General features: G+C 41.1%; 1 protein-coding gene across 1 annotated transcript in view; it reads left to right on the top strand.

Annotated features, from left to right (window-relative positions):
- Nucleotides 1-15,026, top strand: part of ARHGAP20 (Rho GTPase activating protein 20) — a 61,440-nt gene that overhangs the window by 29,140 nt on the left and 17,274 nt on the right. The window contains exons 3-7 of the mRNA XM_063330674.1: nt 409-579; nt 5,811-5,960; nt 7,863-7,904; nt 8,901-8,985; nt 11,882-11,959. Coding sequence (XP_063186744.1) covers nt 409-579; nt 5,811-5,960; nt 7,863-7,904; nt 8,901-8,985; nt 11,882-11,959 — 526 coding nt within the window. The remainder of the gene's footprint in view (nt 1-408; nt 580-5,810; nt 5,961-7,862; nt 7,905-8,900; nt 8,986-11,881; nt 11,960-15,026) is intronic.

Genomic DNA, 15,026 nt, shown 5'->3' with positions numbered 1-15,026 from the left:
CTTGACCCCAAGTATGAGTCTCCTTCTGACCAAGGTGGGTGTGCTGTCATCCCTTTGTCATGCATATGTCTCCACTTTCTTTATGGAGAGGCTACAGAAGGTGCAGTATTTTCTCTACGACTTCAATACAAAAGGAGCTAGACAAATAGACAAAATAGAGAGGGATGTATTTAAATTTTGAGAGATGCTATCCATGTGTTTGGACTGTAATTCAGTGAAGAGAGTTCCTAACAGATTTTGTCTTAGAATCAGACTGCTGGATTATCTTTATTGTCCCTCTCACCTTTCAATAACATGTGGTCAAATAAATTGCTTTTTAGCAGTAGGTGTGGGAAGTCACTGCCTGGTTCTCACTCACAAGCAATCATCCTATTCGCTTTCCTTTATTCCCTTTATTTCCTTTTTCAGGGAAGGCTGCTTCTCCCCCATCAGCCCGGAGGCATGTCCCCTTGTGCAGTCATTCATGTGCCACAACCGAATGTTCATCCTGGATGGCCATGTGCAGCTGAAGACAGGTCTGCAAACCCAGGAGCGACACCTTTTCCTCTTCACAGACCTTCTGGTTGTTGCCAAGTCCAAGTGAGTATTGCACCTCAGGCACTGCTCCTACAGAGAAGCCTTTTTTTCTCAGTAGAGCATAACATGGGTTTACATAATGCTTTTTTAGTAGCAAATCTTCCCTAAATCATAAGGAAGCTTTTTATTTGGTCAATGGAAGTTAGTCGCCTGACCTCTTCAGGCACCTTTGAAAACCCCATAGCCATAGAGGAGTTCCAGGAACAAAATTTTAGAGAAGTATTAGATGTTCTTTAATATATTGCCTGTGTTGTATCAGCTTCCCTGCTTTGGAAGCTCAATGTCATAGAAAAGACTTACTGGTGCTTGGCTGTGTCCGTTGAGCTGCTTTCAACTGACTGTTGTGTTTTACATAGGTCATCTTCAGTCCTACGGGGTGTGCGTAACACTGGTGGCCATGTTGCAGAGGGGTTAGAGGTCTTCACACTTACCTGGAAGCTGCTTTGATACACATCAGTGACGAGCAGCTGTATAAAACCAGAGATTGCAGGCAGCATCATGGTGTTTGTCTCTAGGTTGTGCTGTGCCAGGAGGAGTGTGGGGAAGGGGAAGGAGAAAGAAAGCGATGCTGAGCAGTCTGGGTAGTGTTCATGTGTAATCAGGCTTGCTGCTGAGCTCTGATTATTCACTCTACCATTCACAATTAAATCAGATTTACAAGCTGTGTCTAGCATGCCAGCTTCATGCAGCATTTGTGGTTTAAGGCAATTTTAGACGGTGCTTTCACTTGTTGTTATGGGTTGTGGGGAAATAAAAAATTGTGATGCAGCTTCATTCTCTGTTAGGCACTGTGTTTGTGGTTTCACAGGGTGGGTGATCTCGATGTGAATCCTGGGCTTTTGCAATGTGTCTTTTCACTTAAGCAATTGTTTCAGAGGCTGCTGGGAAAAGCCAGGATAAATCTGTGTTTTCTGTAGAAATCTGAGCTGTGTCCGTTTGAATCACACATAGTAAATGTAACCCCCCCAGCTGTACTCCTTCACTTGATGTAGCGTGACAACGCAGAGGATATTTTACCCAAAAACATGTTCCGCTACGGGTGGGTGGTGAACATAAGGATATTTAGGGGGAAGTCTTGCTATTCTACTGGCAGTACTAGTAATAGCATTGTTACTGTATTTATGTATGTTTGTGTCACCTAATTTAAGCTTTCAAACGTTAAATATTTGCAACTTATCGAGGCTTCTAGGCTCCTTTTATAGTCACTGAGGGAATACCAGCACCTTCCTGCAGCAAACTCACCTGACCCTGAAAGAATGCTGATGGTGGGTGAGGGGGGTCATGTTCTTGAGGGTCTCTAACTCTGTCCGCTGGCTATTCAGTGAGCACAGTCTCACTAGCTTAGGTCTAAGCTTCTAAATTGCAGAACTAAAATCAGATGAGATGAATCCCTCCCTCCTTGGTCAGTGTGCTGAGCAGAAGCAATGTTACAACCCCAGGCTGAGCTGCACATTACTGCAGGTTTGGCTGGGTCCCAGTGGGACTATTTGCATAGTAAAGCACTACTCTGTGTAACCACTCCAAAATCTGGTCCCCAGGGAGTATTGACGGCTCTTACAGCATTTGATTTAGTGTGGTGAAGAGTCCGCAGGAACAGAACAAATTGTGCTTCTGCATGTGAAAAAGGGGGAGGGGGATCAAGTCTTTGCTAAAAATAGTAAAACAGTATTTTGAGTGATATTACTTCATGTATTTTAAAGAACTAATTGGGATGTACTCTCTGCAGCTGCCCTGACAGCAATTAAAGCATCAGAACTGTCACTGATGAATACTACTTAAAAATCAGCATTTGTAAAGATGTCTCAGACTAAAATACCATTGCTGATTCCTAGAGGGAAAACCTGAGTGGTGTGTATTGCTATGCAGCCGTGACTATTGATTGTTATTGACTTTTTAATAGCTGATGCAGAGTCAACACAGCAGGTCACCAGGGCAGAATTAGCGATACAGTTGAATCTGACTTACCTTCAGAAGGTGCTAAAAATTTGTAATACTCTTTTGTGTTAGGTAGTTTTTCAGCTTGGGGCATATGAACACCTAAGATATCTTAGGTACACCTCCACGCTGCGCTGGTGTCAGCTCAGCTGCAGGTAGCCAGTCACTGTACAAAGGGAGCTCATGTATAGACTCGTTATGATCAGCAATTGGGTACAAGTTTTTCCTAAAGAAAACAACAAGTATCTTGTGTCCTCTGAGCTTCCTGAGTAAACTCCTGTACGGCCCTGAGCTCCTGGTTAAAGGCAGCAAATTGGCATTGCTCCCATGGAAATTTGTAGGTGGTGAGTCCTCTCTACAACCCGTCTGTGTATGACTTTGGATGAAGTGCCTGTAGGTTTCTTTTCTGCTACTTTCTAATCGTTTTTTGGAATGTAGACTGTTATCTTTTCAGATCATGCATTATCCCAGCTTATAAAAAATAAGAATAATACTCACATGCTGTGCTTCCCTCTCTGCTGCCCCACCTTTTGCTGCTTTCATGTGAGCAGTAAGTCAGAAATGGATTGAAAGAGTTTTTCTCTCTAAACCAACATTAAGTATGTAAAATGTTACACTGTTTTCTATATATTGATTACCTTCCTTACAGAAAGCATGTGTTTTAATTTGGCAGAGTGAATATTTCAAGGATCTGTCAGTTCAATGATCAAGGTTTCTTACAAAAGTTTTTGTGTGGGAGGCACATTTTGTGTGTGGCTTTATCTTTCTCCTTTGTAATACATACATGCATGTATGCACGTACATTTTAAGGTTATTTTCCCAACCTCGCTGGCCATAGAAATTGATGGTTGAGTACATACATGGAACTACGGTAGCAATCTCGCAGTAGATCCATTAATGCTTTTGTCAGAGGGTCCTATTAAGGAGATTAGCAAATCTAGTGAGAAGTTAATCTTCCATCTGTTAACAGCTGCAAGGTATCCAATTGCCACTTACGAAAAGCAAAAGGAACTGAGTTTGCTCTGCAGAGGTGGCACAATTTGGGGTGTGTCAATACCTACATCACTGATGTTCGTGATTTTTCTGTGGACTCTGGATCTGGCTGATATTTACAGTGTAACACTTGCAAGGGGACTTACTTCCTTAAAATATAAATAACATCTTTGTTAGATTGTTACTCTTTCCATTTTTCACATGTTCAGTCATGAGGCTTCCTTAGTCAGTGATGATATATTAATTTCTAGAGGTAATGCTTTGTCACTTAAATAGAAGACCCACATTTCACAAATGCTGAGAACCCGTGGACTGCATAAAGGACATGGCAGATAGAGATAAAATTATACTTCAGGCTCTTTAGATGTTAATGGAGGCTACTGTTTCAGTGCCTCTGGAAACCAGGCCACTTGAATACTGATAATAGCTGAGAGCTGTGAGTAGGCATGGCAAACAGGGTAAGAATATACATCAAGCATGATTCGAGAACATCTTTGTCCTTGTGCCAATGCCCTGACGACACCCGCTACTGGCACTGTAGGGGTCTGGCTTTATGAACAGCATGTAGAGAGTTTACTGTACTGGGTAATGGGAAAAAGAAATTGAGGAGAAAGGGAGAGTCAACAGATTGATTCGGTGGAGTCAGATCAGGCATCCATTTATTAACAACTACATAAGAATTCACAGCTGTATTTTTTTGTAAATCTACATTTTCACAGTTCATTCTGTGGTCAGTCAGTTACAGTTATTTCTCTATCCTCAACAGATTTTACTTGTTGCATCACAAACTAATTTGTTGATGAGTGTGTTGAAATGTTCTATACTTTCTCTTTGATGGGGTAACAAAACATAGTAGAGTAGAGAGAGGTGAAATGTATAGATGACCAGGAAACACCATGGTACAGTTTAAAAAAATGCATGAACTTGAGATGGTATTTGACAGTATTTTGTGGAAATCTAATTGAAGTGCACCTTTTTGCCAGATGTGATATGCACTGATGGTCCTTTCTTGCCCACCACTGTAAACGCTGCTGGGTTATTAGTGTTGCTCTACCCCACTACACCTGTTGGCATAACACTGGCTGGAAACCTCAGACCAGTCAGCGTACTGCAAGTTCATCTGTGTCCACTTTAAAGCCGCAAGGTTCAAGTACTTTTATGTTTCAGGCTGTATTAGTTCAGTCTGTCCTAAATCAAATACGTTGTAAATGAGACTAATCTCAGAGAAGGTAGTCTGTGTGTATCAAAGCTCTAAGAAACTGCTTACCTGGCATATTTATTTATAGAGCACTAATCACCACGGTGTCTGGCACTGTCCCCATCCACATTTGCAACACAGTCTTGAGCTGACATGCTCTTGCTTGCAGTCCTTTGATTAGAAGGGCAAAATATTTTCAGGGAGGGGATGCTTTTCCTCCAGCCTTTCCCTGCTGGCCCAGAAGAACCGTAGCTCAGGTAATTCAGTCTGCAAGGTCTCTAGTGCAAACCTGCCTTGAAGTGAGTAGGTTTTGTATTGCTACAGAGCTGGACTGACTTCGTGAGATTTTACTTGTTTCTTATGTAGCACTGGTGCCCACCAATCCTACAAAATAAGGAGATGTGGGAGAAATTAGGTAGAAGAAAATAAAAAAAGTGAAAGTCTGTAAATGTGACCTTTACTGTATTCTAATGTTTAGTAGGATAAAATACAGGAAGGGACAAATTTTAAAAAATTGGGGAAATTATGTATCTTCCTTGTAGGTGACTAGACATTTTGAGAATGCACAAAGTCCTCGCTCATTCTCCAAAGGGTGTGGCCTTAAAGCTACTATGCAGCTAGTTCGTGGAGGTGATAGGTGACCTGTGCTGTAGTTAACACGAATGGCAGTTTTCTGCTTGTTCTTTCTTCGGGATTCCCTAATTGTCACTGCTTAAACTCACCATAGTTGTTGACCCAGGGGCTAAGCAATCCAACTATACTGTAAATTCCTCAATGGCATTAAGTCACTGAAAGAAATCCAACACAAATGGCAATCTTTGCCTCATGGTGAAATTTGGAGGGGAGCTCTAGACATGGGCAGAAGCTTTCCCAAGAAGGGGGATGCCCAGGGATGCCACAAGCAGCCTATTTATTCTGCATATAAGAAATCTGTTGATCCCATTTAGGTGAGAAATTTATATATTTTTATATGAAACCCAAATAAAGCATTGTTTTCTTTAACTAAAGCATAAGTGCTCCTTCCATCAGCTCCAATGCAAGCTTTGCTGTTTAACCTGCCTTGCTATGTTTTCATGTTTGTGACATACCTGTGAATTTCTTCTGGCAGGTCGCACTCTCATTTCAAACTAAAGTGCCAAGCACGTCTCTGTGAGATGTGGACAGCATTTTGTACAGAAGAAGTCTGTGAAGGCAGCACAGACCCAGAGAGGTCCTTTGTTTTGGGCTGGCCCACCACGAACTGTGTGGCGAATTTCAGGTAAGAATCGAGATATGTTTTATTTACTAAGTTACTTAAATGTTTTTAGGCTGACAAGTAACAAGACTATCACGGATTCATTTCAGCACCAGTGAAGGTGGGAAGCAGGAACTTACTGATTCTTAAACCAATTCCTTCTACTGCTGTGAGCAATTCACTTACCTTCCATGCCTCATCTTCTGTCTGCAAATGTGGCAGTGATACTTGCTTATCACTTAAAAATTTGAGAAAATACATGATTTGACAAAGCACGGTCTGTGCTGCAGGCTTGCTCAGTGGAAATTCTCTTTTTGTTGGATGTAATTTGACAAACACCTTGGCTAATTAATAAGATGAACTACAAATAGTAAACAGCCAAGCTAATGAAAGGATCAAAGGGACCCTCGTAGGACACTTTTAAACAGAAGAGCTTGTACTGGAAGTAGCAGGAAACATACAGTGAAATATGCACCTTGTCTTATTTCTCTTTTTAATTTAATTGTGCCAGAGAAAATGTCAAAATTCCTCTTAAAGTGGAATCTCTGAATTGTAAGAGAGTGAAAGATTTTTGGTCTGTCTTTGCAGAATTGACTGTAGGACACGTAAGGGCTGTAGAGGTAATTTCAGTGATTAGGCTAATTTTAGTCTCAGCGGGAGGGCTCTGTCGTCACTTTGGATAAGGGAGGGCACCACCCCCCTGAAATCCCAGCTGCTTAGCCACAGTAATTTGGCTAGGTCTTGGAAAATGCATTTTCCTCTTTACCAACAGAGAGCAAAAGCTGACGCATGCAGCTTAATTTGTATGTCACATTGTCAGTATCCAAAGAGAATGCTGTGCACAGACTACTCTCTGTTGAGCTGGTTGTGCTGTTTATGTTTTTTTCACTTAATAGTCCTGAAACAAAGCTGAAATTTTCTATTGATTTTCAATTGAACTCTTGCCAATAAACATGAGCTTTGATCTAGAGACAGTACATGATCCTTTATAGCTATCAGAAAGTAGTTGGATAGGAAAGCAATAGCTTCAATCAAAACAGAGTCAGAGATTTTATAGAAGTGAAATTATTTTACGTCTGGAGGTAGACAGAAAAATCTAAAATGCCATGCATGAGCCCGTAGATGCACATCCAACAGAATTGAAGCAGACAAAGGAGAATCACATTTTTAATGTTCATAAGGTGCATTCCCCTCCCAGCATCATTAAGTAGGGTTGTAGTTCTCTAAATGCCTGCTCTGAAAATTTGAAGAATTTGATTTGCAGAAGCAGCAGTGGGAATAGCAGTTACTCCATCTGGGGCAGGATTTAAATCAAGAAAGTTGAAGGAAAATTAGGTTAGATTCCGTGCACTATCCTATTATTAGCTACATTTAACTGGACAGTTTGTATCCTTGAAAGTGTAAATGAGACAGAGTTATATGAGAGAAACCTTAAAATGTCCAAAGTTAAACCCTACTAAGTGCAATGGGACCTTTTTTCATTGTGGCTTATGTGTACTTTGTAACATGGTGATGAACCAAGTAACAAATAAGAAGAGAATTAGAATAGTGAAAGTGGGAAGAAGTCTGTGTACCTGAGGAAATACCTTTAAACATTTGAATTAAGCTCTTATTTTAAAGTGCCCTCCTCTTCTATTTGGACATTAGTTTAAGAACTCAACACATTTCCTACTGAATTCACTGGTAAAGCTTCAAGTTCTGTGGTAAAAACTGGTTACTGGGGCTTTTGATCTCTGTGGCAGGCTCTTCAGTTGATTTTGCAGGCAAACAGATTTTTTGTTAGAATCTGGAAAAACCTTTCAGTTTTTGTAGGTATTTATGGCAGTTGCAACCAAGAAGCAGTCCGTTCCACCGCGGTTTGTACAAGGGCAGTTATGCTATTAGGGTGATGGCTGATTTGTCCCTTTTTTTCTATAATCCTTGCAGGTCTGCAGAACAAAAGGAAACATGGCTGTCTTTTTTGCAAAGGTACTTTATTATACAGTCTTTGTATAATAGTCCCAGTCATCTAAATCAGTGATTCCCAAGCTGTGATACCTATGCCATCATGATAGATAAGCCTTTTCAAAGTGATATTAAGAAAAAAACCATCTCGTGTCTTCTCCCTGCAGAAGATGGTATGTGCTGTTCATGGAGTGATCACTATGCAAAGAGGGAAACGCTTCCCTGTGCCTGAACATGGCTCAGTGCAAAACTGGAACAATTCCTATCACACGTGGTCCCTTCCCTATGCAGCTGTAGGAGCCTCTGCCACCATTGCTCTAACTGAGCCTGGGGCTCTTTCCATGGTGATGGCATCTAAGCAAGCCCAGCTCAGGAATCTCTGCTCTAACCTATCAGCAGATAGGTTAGAGCCAGCTCATGGCTGGCTGTATTTCGGCCTTACAAAATGGACCCCAAGTTGGCGGGTGTGGTGGGAGGGTTTGTGTAAACAGAGCTCTCTTATTTCAGTTGGTGTTTGGACAGAAAACTACTCGTAGTGGTTTTGTTTTCTGGTCACCTAGTTCTGCTGGTTGAGGTTTGTGTCTTTATCTGATCCTTCAGAGTTCCTGGGGTTGTTTAAATCATCCTTGCTGGGGATGATTTCTAGTTCACTCTTCTGTTCAGTCCTTTGAACTGGTCTGTACACTGGGATGTAACTGATTCCAGTAGGAGCCCATACAGTGCAGCTGAGGCATCACAATGATGGGTGGTTTTAGCTTGATTTTTTAAATCCGGTTTCTCTGCTGCTTACACTGATTTCTACAATTAACTTTAATACAAGAGAGCTTACTGGGGGACACAGTCAGCATCCCTTACAGATATTGCTGGATGCTTTCTTGTCCTCAGAGATATTTTTACTGCAGTATATCTTCAAACAATCTGCTTCTTATCCAGTTATTGCTTGATGGCTATTTAAATCTCCATCTTGCTATTTATGTTTACAATATTAAAAATTTACTTGTTTTGTACTTGTTTTGTCAGTCGAATAAGAGAAGAGAAGGAAAAAGACTATCCTAAAAGCATTCCTCTGAAGATAATTGCAAAGGACGTGGGAACTTGTGCATATGTAAGTGCTCTTGAGCTAAAGGGGGGTCTAAATCCGCATCACCTATGAGTGCTAGTCACCTGTAAATCCTTTGGATATTGGGAGGGTTCCTTTGGATTGCAACCTTCTTTAAGGATCCAGCCCCTTTAAAGATTCGGCTTACACAGCCCTGAAATGCTTGTTTCCTGTGTTTAATACATGAGTTCCTTTTTAAAGACAGTGTGCTTGGTAAGAAATACTGGTTCTGGCACACAAACTAAAGACTGTACAGTGTGAAGTCACAAAAAACACCTCTAGCGGAACTTATGCATAAGCATCTTCAGAAATGCCAGTACAATGTACCCTTTTTTTGCTTGTAAAACTGATCTGAAGTCACAGCTGCCTTCATTCAATTCTGCAAAGTTGCAATGTGTTTTATTGTTTGTAATGATCATAAGTCAGTAAAGCTATGTATACGAACACCCTGAAATTGCCTTAAGCACACTTTTCATCAACTAAGTGATGTTGGTAAATTTACAGGCACAAGGTAAATCGGTAAAGAAAGATCATCCACAGGGTGATTTGCACCTTTTTTACTAAGTCATTCTTAACCAATTTAAACTAAATTATTGTCTGTAGCCAGTTCTCTAGGGATACCTTAGCATTCAGTAATAATCCGTCTATTCTTCCTCTGCTTCGTGTACACTTGTCCTTTCTTTCTGACTGTGCTTTTAAGATCTGTATTTCATGCTCAGAAGCCTAAAGAGCATTCACAAGGACACAAGAAATTTTTGCAGAAGATAGATAGACTTCATTGGAGGTCTTTGCCCAACAGTGAATCTCCACTTACTTAGAATTCTGTATTTGCATAGACCTAAGCATAAAAGAGTCTGCCTTTTTTCAGAAAAACATTATTAAGTTAAATGATAATAGTTAGAATTGCCAGGTTGCTAAGACAAATATTAATAAACAGTAACAATAATTGTGATAGTTCAAAAGCAGGACTGCAGATCGAGGTGTGCTCAGGCGTAAATGTCTATAAATAATACATGCGCTCAGGTGTCGCTCTCTTGTCCCAGGGTTTGTTTGGGGTTTTTTTTAAAATGTCTTTTCTCCTTACTTATAATTAGCTTACATGCCAAATATTGTTTCCTGGTCCTGACAGTCCTGGAAATGACACACTGTAGTTTAGCTATTATCAGTAATAAAACAGTAGAGGAATAGTGGAGGAGCAGATGGAAACTTTGTGATGCAAATTGTTCTTATGGCAGTGTGGTCCCTGTGCTACAGCAGCTGGAGATGCCCAGGAATTATTTCAGTTTTGGAAGGTAACGAAGGCTGAACACAAGGCACAAAACATTTTATTATATTCTAGCCAAGAGCAAAACTTATGCAAATGTGCTGACCTACTCCTGAGAGCCAGATGTCATTGCTTCAGGCAAATGTTAAATTTTTTATGGTATGAGCTTTCAGATATGTCCCGAAGCGAGATATACAGTATTCTCACTACTTTCCTTTGATTGCCATGGCAGCTTTTTACCATCAGGGACTTACACAAATGTACAGCTCAGATCTTTTCTAAATGCAAAATGTCAGGGGGTTGTTTCACCTGATCATCCTATGGCCAGTATAAAACTGATATGCTACACAGGGTAGCAGGGTATAGCAAACTGTCTTGGGACTGGCAGTGAACATTTACATCCCGGCTCTGCCACCTTCCCTTCTTTGGGCCATTGGATGCGCCTGGGCGGTTTGTCGCAGTGGGCATGTGTTTATTCTGCCAGGGCTTTAGGTTGGCCATGAACCAGCTGCAGTCCAAAAGCTGTGTAGTAGTCTTGTTATCAGAGCCAAACTAGCACGCCTCTGAAGAGGGCTTAGTAACTTGTGCTTGATGTGTAGGAGCTGCCTGTCGGCTTGGAAGTGAGGCCAGGGTAGGTGTGATGGTGCAAGCAAAAACCACTCTGGACATGCTGTCCCCATTTGGTTTTGCCTCTGCAAGGTGATGGCAGCGGTGCTTCCACATCCCAGCGGGGCTGAGGATGGAGACATTAATCCTGGTGTGTTTGAAATGTGCTGCCCTGCGTAAGAGCAGCCCGCGGTGCGGAGGTACAGAGCACTGCCCAGCTGTACGGGAGTAATACTGGTGCCAGGCAGCAGGTGCTGAAATCTCACACTGGAAAGGCTGCCTTGTGGAAAGAGGCACTTCCTCCAACACAAAGCTTGGCATTTCGTGCTGGTCGCCATAGGTATGTAGAAAGCAGTGTTTCTGCTGATCCATGCTTTTCCGTACTGCCAATTGGCAGATTCTGGAGGATGCTGGAGAGGTAGCACTTTAACTGGATGAAAGATTACCAAGAGGAAGTGCTTCTGGTACAAAGCCAAATCTAGCTTTGAGAAATCTATATAGAATGTGGCAAAGGATATAGAGATGAAGCCTGTGTACCGTATTTTCTTGCCAGGGAGATCTTCAGTAGGAAAGGATAGAAATTATTAACAATTGATATGAGAGCCTCATAGTTCACTGAAAAAATTACTGAAATTTTTCATTTTTTCAAAGAAAACTTGCTTGCTTTTAAATTAATCAAACCATTACATCTCCTTCGTGCAGTGTCTAAAGTACGGTTAGTGACTGTGCCTTTTTGCATATTTTAATGTGGAGGTCTTGTCCCCAGTAATCATGGCCCTCTCCCTTCTGATGAAGCTGTTGGGGAAGCAGGGAGCAAATACATAAAGTATGCGACAAAGCAGAGGAATCAAACCCCGGTCTCAGACACCTGGATTTTATCTATGCAGGATAACTTATTTATCAAGTAAAATTTTAACAGGATACTCTCATTTTTTCCAACAATGAATTATGCAGAGCTATTGCATTTCAGGTACTCTTTGCAAATCCAAATTTTTAATGCCACTTCCTCCTTCTCCTTTTTTCTATTCACAGTCAAAAACCCTAAGTATAACCAATGTTGATACAGCAAATGATGTAATTCTCATGGCCCTGCAGCAGCTGGGAATTAACGTAAGTCCTTGCACCAGTTTTAATGAGTCTTTTTGTAGTCGCTTTTAGTAATCAATTCTTCTCTTGCACTTTTTCCAAGTTTTAGGATATGAACATTAATTAAATCCTTTATCATAGTAATTCAGTGTTATTGAAATGAAGCAAAAGTGCCTTGTTAATATATAGACCTCCAGAGATCATCAAGTTTCTTAAAAGTTTTTAATAAGTCTCTCATCCCTGTAAGGGATCCGTCATGTTTGAAGTCGCTTTTGAATCTGTTTTGCTGATGCCTAACAGGATATCTTGACACAAGAAGTGAGAGTTTGATACAGCTCCTTTTGCATACTTCAGTGTGAACAGGAAACCTACTGACCTGCTTGTTAGTTGGTTTCAAAATGTGCAAACGTGCATGATCGGCTGTGTCCCCAGATTACAAGTACAAGCACTGCTCTCAAGTGTCCAAATCAGCCACTCTAAATATCCACGGACCTTTAGTGTTATGCGAGATGTGAATGTAACTGAGTGATTGCACAGAATCTGAATGCACACAATTTAAGCAATGTCCTGAATCCGTTTTGGAAAAGGGCTTTTACAAGACTTACAGTAATGCAGGGTAGTGCACCAAGTAGATGCAGCGATTCCTAGTAGCTCAAGTGCTGCCCCTTTGCTCTAAACCAGGCAATGTAGTGCCTCAGGTGCAGTAACGAATCAGTGCCAGGGACAAGAATTCTGGCTCCCTTACTCTGTTTCTCTCATTGTTTTACATTGTGGCTCCAACCAACACCAATGCTCATAGAAGCTCCTGGGTGACAGCTTTTTAACTGGCCTGTCAGTCTGCTGTTTGGGTAACAAGATTTTTTTAAAATGTCTTACTCTTGATGCATGTGTTGATCTCATTGCATGGAATCTGACAAGTCTTTCCTTACCACAGCCCTGAGTGTGAAGAGTCAATATGACCAAAATGCCACTCTTGTGCTTCACTGGGGCTTCTGGAGAGCCCTAGTGAAAATTGGAGTAACCTGAGAATTTGCCTTCCCTAGCATTCATTCTGTGTCCAGGGGCTTATTCTGCTAACTTGTTATTTCCCAGGCACAGCAATTTCTTTCTGTCCATCTGGTTATGGCTCAGACATCCCATTTACACCAGGGCTGGGGCTCTGCTCTGAGCTCACGATCCACCAGTCTGTCCATTTCAGTAGCTCTGGAGTTGATGGAGGGACTGCAAGGTGAAAAGGATAAGATGTGAGTTAAAATTACGGATTTAATTGCAGATTGTCACCCCAGTCTGCATCAAAAATCAAGACTCTCTATATATGCTATATTACAACTGCAAGTCTTTATTATTATATGCTTCATTTTTACCGATTTTTTGGGTGTCATTTGCGCGTCCTCATTTTGTGTACAGAAAAAACAACAAAATGGTAGTGTTGGAAGAGAATATTTTGTTTGAGACGAGCAGGAGGAGGAGCAGGTTAGGTTTCAGCTTTGTGCTCTTTTGTATGTATCACAATCAAGCCTTTCCTCCTCTTTACATTTTTATTTTGAGTGGAAAAAGAATGAAAGCCATCTGAAAGATGTAAAATCTTGCCTGCAGAATTATTTGCCCAAGTAATATACTACATTTTTTCACTGCATCTTCATAGCATAAAGCCTTTTTCATTAGAGGCGTAAGATTAGCAATAAAATCAAACAAGTTAAATAAATTAAGCTGTAGCCTGTGTATCAATCAAGCACCCAACCCCCTTGTAGGATTGTTCTGACTGCGAGGATGCTTTTCCTCCTGTGCTGTCATGAGGTTTTTTATTTATGTTCAGAGAGAACCACTTGAAAGGAGCTCTACGACTTTTCAATGGCAATTATAAAAACTACATTTCACATGTTGCGTGATTAATGGGGCTATTACTTTGGCTGAGTTCACTCCGGTTTAACGCATCAGGGTTTTTCCCTCTGTGGTTTCTCTGGTAAAATGACAACTAGTTCGTGCAAAATGGCATTGATCATCTGTTCCAAATTACCAAGTGGGGCAGAAAGAAGAGCCTTGGGTTTCCCAGCTCTGTAGGCACACTTGCTGACTTTTCTGGGACAGTCACATTTATACTGACAAATGGCCTCATAAAGCCCATAAAGGACAACATTTGCAATCGAGAGATGAGGAGCCTGCCTCCTGAAACTGCGCCTACCAGCTCTTCCCCTTCCCCTGCTTCCCCTTCACACCAACGAACCCTTTCATATATATATCTAAAAGGAAAAGTAAATACCCTTTCTTGTGCTCCTCAGCTGTATTTATTTGCTCCTGGCTGCTTGCCCTGAAGCATCAGAGATGCCTCCAAAGTCTATTTATTTTCCTTCTGCCCCCTGCTAGCTAACTTAACAGCAGTGCTAATATGGGCCAGAAAGCTCTGTCAGTCAGAGAGCAAACTGTGAAGGCTTTTATGGAGTGTATCAGCATTACACCAGGTGTGTGCGGCAAGTAGAAAGAGTCTCAAGAGCTTTGGGGACACTGAGTGAAGGTCCAGACAATGCAGGATAGTAGGCAATTCTCTTTAAAAGGAGATAGGATTTAATTTCAGAGCTTAATAAATAAAATAAATACTGTCATGAGGCATTTACCACCTTTTGTAGCCAGAAAACTTATTTAGCAGTGTCACTGAAAAGGGATTTTAGGTAAAATAGATCACTTTTCATGCAGTGTATTTATCCACTTGCTATTACCTTTTGTCCTGAGAGTGGTTTATATTAAATGTCATTCTTTTTTTCTCTATTGTCTCACCATTATATCTGAAATAATGTACTATTCTTCAGTTAAACTGCAACATTGACTTGTATATTTATGCTACGGGCAATATTTAGATTTGCTTTCAAATCAGAGATTTTACACAGCTCTTCCCAAAGATGTTCACATTTTCCAGTCCTCTGGAAATTGTCGTCTTTGATGTAAATTTATCCTCTCCACTGTAAATTTCAAAAGAGGGCTCAGCAGTCTTAAAGCACCATCCAGTGCTCCCAAGCCCTTCCACACAAAAGGGCTGCACAAAAGGGCTGACGGCAGCCCTGTGAGGAGATTTTGGGGCAGCGCTGAGTGCCAGGAG

This window comes from Chroicocephalus ridibundus, chromosome 1 (genome assembly GCF_963924245.1).
Source record: "Chroicocephalus ridibundus chromosome 1, bChrRid1.1, whole genome shotgun sequence".
NCBI classification, from domain to species: domain Eukaryota; kingdom Metazoa; phylum Chordata; class Aves; order Charadriiformes; family Laridae; genus Chroicocephalus; species Chroicocephalus ridibundus.
This window is presented reverse-complemented; position numbering and strand designations above follow the sequence as displayed.